The sequence below is a fragment of the Penaeus japonicus genome, unplaced genomic scaffold (assembly GCF_977035675.1).
Source record: "Penaeus japonicus unplaced genomic scaffold, GWHDUDI00000001_assembly GWHDUDI00000027, whole genome shotgun sequence".
Classification (NCBI taxonomy): domain Eukaryota; kingdom Metazoa; phylum Arthropoda; class Malacostraca; order Decapoda; family Penaeidae; genus Penaeus; species Penaeus japonicus.
This window is the reverse complement of record NW_028234429.1, coordinates 6,617,593-6,625,092: the sequence shown is the minus strand read 5'-3', so window position 1 is coordinate 6,625,092 and position 7,500 is coordinate 6,617,593. Positions and strand designations below refer to the sequence as shown.

At 46.1% G+C, this 7,500-nt stretch overlaps 1 protein-coding gene across 1 annotated transcript in view; it reads right to left on the bottom strand.

Annotated features, from left to right (window-relative positions):
* Window positions 1–7,500, bottom strand: part of LOC122264798 (protein argonaute-3) — a 46,505-nt gene that overhangs the window by 17,106 nt on the left and 21,899 nt on the right. The window contains exons 5-9 of the mRNA XM_086553010.1: window positions 6,854–7,046; window positions 4,048–4,197; window positions 635–663; window positions 308–517; window positions 1–18 (exon numbers count right to left, since the gene is read on the bottom strand). The exon at window positions 1–18 is cut by the window's left edge and continues 158 nt beyond it. Coding sequence (XP_086409136.1) covers window positions 1–18; window positions 308–517; window positions 635–663; window positions 4,048–4,197; window positions 6,854–7,046 — 600 coding nt within the window. The remainder of the gene's footprint in view (window positions 19–307; window positions 518–634; window positions 664–4,047; window positions 4,198–6,853; window positions 7,047–7,500) is intronic.

Genomic DNA, 7,500 nt, shown 5'->3' with positions numbered 1-7,500 from the left:
ACCCTCAAAACTTATTGGCTGTCACAGAGATGAAACACAAATAAACTTCAATTTGAAAGCCTTTCAATTCAAAGGAGTTATTTCAAGACATGAAAATCTGAGAACAAATCTTTTTAGTTTATTTGTTTTCGATTAGTTTATTAATCTGAAATAATATATTATAATTAGTCCTGATTCTACACCGAAAAAACTTTGTAATAATTCAAGTATTTATTAAAAAAAGAAAAGAATAATTCATTTTGACTTTATTCAACTACAAAAAAAATAGATAAAGAGGATAAAATCACACACAAACATACATAATTACCTGATCTGATATTGAGAATTCTAATGCTTTTATCAATGGATCTGAAGAAAAGTTGCAAGCATGGACGATGTCTCTGATGGTGTTGAGCCTCTGGTATGGTGGTTTTGCTGCTGCACGAATTAGCTGGGCTGTTTCCTGATCATTCAGCTTCCTCTGCACTCTCTGCCCTTTTGTTATCATGCAGACCTTAGAGGAAGAGAGAGAAAGTGGCTAATCAAACAGATGTGAGTTACAACAGAACATATGATCATATGTTGTATCACTAAATAGTATAATTAATAACAGCTTTTATCGAAGTGCTGTGCGATACAATCATTTGGGTCTAGCTAATTCTCTGAGTAACCATGACACAGTTCCTGAAATTATATTATCAAAATATATAATTAAAAATATTCTAGTTAGCATACACTTTTGTATCTTTTAATATTTTCTAACCCATTCACGCTGGGGCTATTTCGGCTCTAAATGGTCGGAATGCCGGGGTATTTGAATGCATAAGCCTCGGGATTCTTGGGCGCACTAGCTGCGAGCGAGCGCTGTACGCCTGCTCACCTGGCATGTCAGCCTTAACTAAATATCTCATGGAGGAGGAGGAGGAGGAGGAGGAGGAGGAGGAGGAGGAGGAGGAGGAGGAGGAGGAGGAGGAGGAGGAGGAGGAGGAGGAGGAGGAGGAGGAGGAGGAGGAGGAGGAGGAGGAGGAGGAGGAGGAGGAGGAGGAGGAGGAGGAGGAGGAGGAGGAGGAGGAGGAGGAGGAGGAGGAGGAGGAGGAGGAGGAGGAGGAGGAGGAGGAGGAGGAGGAGGAGGAGGAGGAGGAGGAGGAGGAGGAGGAGGAGGAGGAGGAGGAGGAGGAGGAGGAGGAGGAGGAGGAGGAGGAGGAGGAGGAGGAGGAGGAGGAGGAGGAGGAGGAGGAGGAGGAGGAGGAGGAGGAGGAGGAGGAGGAGGAGGAGGAGGAGGAGGAGGAGGAGGAGGAGGAGGAGGAGGAGGAGGAGGAGGAGGAGGAGGAGGAGGAGGAGGAGGAGGAGGAGGAGGAGGAGGAGGAGGAGGAGGAGGAGGAGGAGGAGGAGGAGGAGGAGGAGGAGGAGGAGGAGGAGGAGGAGGAGGAGGAGGAGGAGGAGGAGGAGGAGGAGGAGGAGGAGGAGGAGGAGGAGGAGGAGGAGGAGGAGGAGGAGGAGGAGGAGGAGGAGGAGGAGGAGGAGGAGGAGGAGGAGGAGGAGGAGGAGGAGGAGGAGGAGGAGGAGGAGGAGGAGGAGGAGGAGGAGGAGGAGGAGGAGGAGGAGGAGGAGGAGGAGGAGGAGGAGGAGGAGGAGGAGGAGGAGGAGGAGGAGGAGGAGGAGGAGGAGGAGGAGGAGGAGGANGAGGAGNAGGAGNAGGNGGAGGAGGAGGANGAGGAGGAGNAGGAGGAGGAGGAGGAGGAGGAGGAGGAGGAGGAGGAGGAGGAGGAGGAGGAGGAGGAGGAGGAGGAGGAGGAGGAGGAGGAGGAGGAGGAGGAGGAGGAGGAGGAGGAGGAGGAGGAGGAGGAGGAGGAGGAGGAGGAGGAGGAGGAGGAGGAGGAGGAGGAGGAGGAGGAGGAGGAGGAGGAGGAGGAGGAGGAGGAGGAGGAGGAGGAGGAGGAGGAGGAGGAGGAGGAGGAGGAGGAGGAGGAGGAGGAGGAGGAGGAGGAGGAGGAGGAGGAGGAGGAGGAGGAGGAGGAGGAGGAGGAGGAGGAGGAGGAGGAGGAGGAGGAGGAGGAGGAGGAGGAGGAGGAGGAGGAGGAGGAGGAGGAGGAGGAGGAGGAGGAGGAGGAGGAGGAGGAGGAGGAGGAGGAGGAGGAGGAGGAGGAGGAGGAGGAGGAGGAGGAGGAGGAGGAGGAGGAGGAGGAGGAGGAGGAGGAGGAGGAGGAGGAGGAGGAGGAGGAGGAGGAGGAGGAGGAGGAGGAGGAGGAGGAGGAGGAGGAGGAGGAGGAGGAGGAGGAGGAGGAGGAGGAGGAGGAGGAGGAGGAGGAGGAGGAGGAGGAGGAGGAGGAGGAGGAGGAGGAGGAGGAGGAGGAGGAGGAGGAGGAGGAGGAGGAGGAGGAGGAGGAGGAGGAGGAGGAGGAGGAGGAGGAGGAGGAGGAGGAGGAGGAGGAGGAGGAGGAGGAGGAGGAGGAGGAGGAGGAGGAGGAGGAGGAGGAGGAGGAGGAGGAGGAGGAGGAGGAGGAGGAGGAGGAGGAGGAGGAGGAGGAGGAGGAGGAGGAGGAGGAGGAGGAGGAGGAGGAGGAGGAGGAGGAGGAGGAGGAGGAGGAGGAGGAGGAGGAGGAGGAGGAGGAGGAGGAGGAGGAGGAGGAGGAGGAGGAGGAGGAGGAGGAGGAGGAGGAGGAGGAGGAGGAGGAGGAGGAGGAGGAGGAGGAGGAGGAGGAGGAGGAGGAGGAGGAGGAGGAGGAGGAGGAGGAGGAGGAGGAGGAGGAGGAGGAGGAGGAGGAGGAGGAGGAGGAGGAGGAGGAGGAGGAGGAGGAGGAGGAGGAGGAGGAGGAGGAGGAGGAGGAGGAGGAGGAGGAGGAGGAGGAGGAGGAGGAGGAGGAGGAGGAGGAGGAGGAGGAGGAGGAGGAGGAGGAGGAGGAGGAGGAGGAGGAGGAGGAGGAGGAGGAGGAGGAGGAGGAGGAGGAGGAGGAGGAGGAGGAGGAGGAGGAGGAGGAGGAGGAGGAGGAGGAGGAGGAGGAGGAGGAGGAGGAGGAGGAGGAGGAGGAGGAGGAGGAGGAGGAGGAGGAGGAGGAGGAGGAGGAGGAGGAGGAGGAGGAGGAGGAGGAGGAGGAGGAGGAGGAGGAGGAGGAGGAGGAGGAGGAGGAGGAGGAGGAGGAGGAGGAGGAGGAGGAGGAGGAGGAGGAGGAGGAGGAGGAGGAGGAGGAGGAGGAGGAGGAGGAGGAGGAGGAGGAGGAGGAGGAGGAGGAGGAGGAGGAGGAGGAGGAGGAGGAGGAGGAGGAGGAGGAGGAGGAGGAGGAGGAGGAGGAGGAGGAGGAGGAGGAGGAGGAGGAGGATGGAGGAGGAGGTGGAGGAGGAGGAGGAGGAGGTGGAGGATGGGGGAGGTGGAGGAGGCGGGAGGAGGAGGAGGGAGGAGGAGGAGGGAGGAGGAGGAGGAGGGAGGAGGAGGAGGGAGGAGGAGGGAGGAGGAGGAGGAGGAGGGAGGAGGAGGAGGAAGAGGAGGAGGAGGAGGAAGAGGAGGAGGAGGAAGAGGAAGAGGAAAAGAAGAAAAAAGAAAAACGTAATTATGTTTAATGTGTGTATGTGGTGAAACTCCAATGCTGCAGTATATCAAACATGGTACAGTATTTTAGCTATTCAATATTATTTGTGTACTACCTGTCATAGAACCTTTGAGCAAAACCAAAACAAATAGGCAAGGAAAATGGATTTGCAAGTTAATTTTTGCTCAGCTGAAGATAATCATTAACTGAAATATTTTTCAATAACTGTGATTTACAGTAAGTCATTGTCCTTCCTGAGAGGGTAAATTCACATATACTAATTTGTTGGCCTATTTTTCACCCAAGTCAGTCCAATTTCGCTACAGGTATTTTTCTCAGGGTTGGATCACTTACATAAAGCATTTTTTTGTTTAAAAAACGACCTAGTTATTCCTTCAGTTGTGTTACTGATGCATTATACCAAATGCTTATCAGTATCATTTTACTATTATTTCAAACTGTTTAGAAAATAATAGAAAGCACCTCGTATAATGCCCAGCTCAGGCCTGCCTCAGAAGGGTGAACAACACCATTTCTTAATGGCTGTGTCTCACCTTCACGTCCTTCAGCTCCCTTCTGAGTGACTTCTTCTGATAGGGCATCAGAGGCTTGTTGAGGTCCTGTTCACGCAGGCGGAGTGTTTCCATCAGGAAGTCCATGACAGACTGCTCCTTGTAGAATGAGGTGTTTGCAACTGCAGGCAGATATATTTCTTCACTTTTTGAATAGCAGTATATAATAGAAGTGTTTAAAAAAGAAATTAAAAAATCTTGGTCTTCTAAAGATTAACACATTCACGCTGGTCTTCTAAAGATTAACCCATTCACGCCGGGGCCGTTCCGGCTTTGCGCGGTTGCAATACCGGGGTTCTCGAACGCATAAGCCTAACGCCTCGAGATTCTCGGGCGCACAAGCCGCGAGCCTGGGTTAACCCGCTCGCTCTACCTGAGCGCGCGGCTTCCCCTCATAGCTCGTCCAGGGCGTCTGACGCGAAAACCACAATACGTGCTACCACGTCAACCGGCGTGAATGGGTTAAAAAAGGAGCCATCCAGTAGTAAACCTAAGGAGGTATAAGACAGTTAGATCTCTTAATAATAATTAAAAAAAAAAAAAAAAATTGAGATAATTATATGAAACATGACAAGTTTACATATCATCAAATTGTGGTTCTTGCCGCAAAGTGTTTTGAAGTACCTTCTAAGGGAATTTAAAAAACAAAAACATATGATCCCTCCATGTGGTTTGATGACCCTTATCAAAAAAAAAATCAGTTTATTTAGGTCATATTTCGATATTCTTGGTACAATTCTACAGTTATAATTGCTTGCCATGAGTATGATAATAATCTCAGAATCAGATCAGTTTTCAAATTGATCTGAGATGGTCATAGTGTTCATGCACTGTGTGTCGTGACTGAGAGTGTCAGATATAGATGACTGGGTAGGATGATTTTGGATGATGTAGAGGAGTGTAATAATAATAAGAGCAGCAAGAGCTGCTGCGTCATGTATGCCGAAAAAACACGTCATCCGTCATTAACGGGTTAATGGTCTACATGACATTTCATAAAGATATTATTATTTGAAATCAGCTAAAAAATATCCAACCTATTTAGCCTCTTCACTATAGCCAGTAGAAAAAGTGACTCACGCCGAATCCTGGCTGCTGGAACGCGCCAAATTGTAAATATTGCTATTGAATATAACAAACCTCAACATATCATGTACTATATATCAAAACATGCAGAATTAACCTCTTCCCCCTGCGCATCTGGCAAGCTAGGAGGAGGGTGGGAAGAGTGACCTTGGTGGGAGGCTTCACTCAGAGGACAACAGACAATGGTTGAAGTAGTTCACTTTCATGGTAAACTAATCACAATAAGTTTTATAGTTTTATGTATTGTTCCCTAAAAAAAATAATAAAGTTATTGCTAGCAGGGTACATCAGTACCTCCCCTGGTATAAGTGAATCACACTCCTATGTAATAATAATGAAAGTCAAGTAAGGTATCGTATCATAAATGATGTGTATTCTGAAAGATCTCGTACAGTATCCGGTTCTAACAGAACTCTGCTGTGATGCAGTATGTGCGTCCTCAGATATGTCATGAGTACTGCGAGGACACAATATACGCGTCCTCGTGTTCTTGAGGTTAATATCAAATTTGAATGAAATATTAAATTTGAATGAATGTGAGAAACCTGTAATAAAATGTAATGAAATATCCAACAAGAAACAAAAGTCCAAACACTATTTCTATATGGAATATGACTCTGATTCACGGTAACATGGTTCATTTTGTTTAAGACCTAGAATTTGAACTAATATCGAAAAAATTGCAAGGGTAAATAAGAGAGAGATGAGAGAGAGAGGATGTTTCGAGAGAGATCTCTGTGTGTTGAAGAGACGAGAGGAGAGTAGGAGGAAAAAAAATGAGAGAGAGAGTAGAGATGAGGTGTTGATGTCATCTCGGAGAGAGAGTTGATAAAATGAGTGGGAGAGAGAGAGATGAAGTAAGAGAGAGGAGAAGAGATTTTGAGAGATGGAGAGCTCTCTAGATTTTTTGACGCTACTGTGTAGAGATCTAGCTCGTACTGACTCTCGAGAGCTGAGACTGAGAGAGAGAGAGAGAGACTGAGAGAGTGATTACTCTATCTGAGTGGGTGTCGTCTAGAGATCTAGACTGTAATGAGAGCTAGATCGATTGTCGCTGCCTCTATGATTGTTTTTTTTAAGTCTTGACACAAATATACCATATACTATGGATGGTAGTTATACGTGCCATTGCAAAATGAGCCCAAAATGCAAATGGGATGTATACATGCCATGGCTTAGCTATGCCCAAACAATGGAGACCAGGTATTCATGCAACAAGCTTCAAACATCAAAATGTCTCTACTTGCCTCTTTGTTTAAACTGGGTTTTTTGCTAAAAATCAAACAAGTGAAAAAAAAACTTTCATTGGGTAAAGATGTGTGTATTTTCTGTTATTTTCAAGACTTATGGATTAATATGTATCTATATGATATATTAGCAAAGTGATATTAATTAGCATTTGGTGGGATGCCCCATTTATACAACTGAAGGAAAAAAACGCTTAATTTCAATAAAAAGAAAAATGTAGTATGAAAGTGATCTGCCCGTTGAAAAAAAGCTAAGAGAAGAGAGAAGGATACTTCACAGGCCATATATATCTTAAAATTCTATTCCTACAAATTACTTACCAATCTTATAAAGAAACAGCATAAAATTAGTTATCAGCTTTGGAATGAGATAAAATTAAAGTAGAATAAACAAAATGCCACCAGAACACATAAAAGTATACACAGCACAAAAAAAAAAGCTAACCATCAATGTTGAGGAGGAGCGATCCATCCTTCCAGGCAGCTGGCCGCAGAGAGCTGAAGAAGCCAGTCACACCCTCCTTGCCTCCCCCGATGTTAAATGGTTGGCCAAACTCTCCATCCAATGGGAAGAAACTGTTGCGGCCGACTTTTTCAAACTTGATGCTCGAGTTATGTCCAAACAAGACTTCCAACATCTGTTGATAGAATATTTATTCATTCTTTCTTTTTTAGATTATTGCTTTTTTTGTTTAATTTTTTGATTTTTTGTTTTTTTTTTTTTATTATTTTTATTTTTTTGTTATTTTAAAATTAATTTTTTTTAAAGAGTTATAATTTATTTTATGAGTTTTTTTTTTATAATATTTATTTTTTTATTTTTTTTTTTTTGTTTTTTTTTGTTTTTTTTAGTTTTTCTATTTTGTTTTTTAGATTTATATTTTTAATATTTATTTTGATTTTTTTTGTTATTGTTTTTTTTTTATAATTTTTTCTATTTTTTTTTTTTTTTTTTATTTTTTTTTTTTTTTTTTTTTTTTTTTTTTTTTGCATTATGTATGTACTACTGAAAAGATAAGCACTTGTCTGTAGGATCAACTGTCATCTGGCCTATCCATGACCGTTATGGAATTACCTGAGTTTTGTCTATCA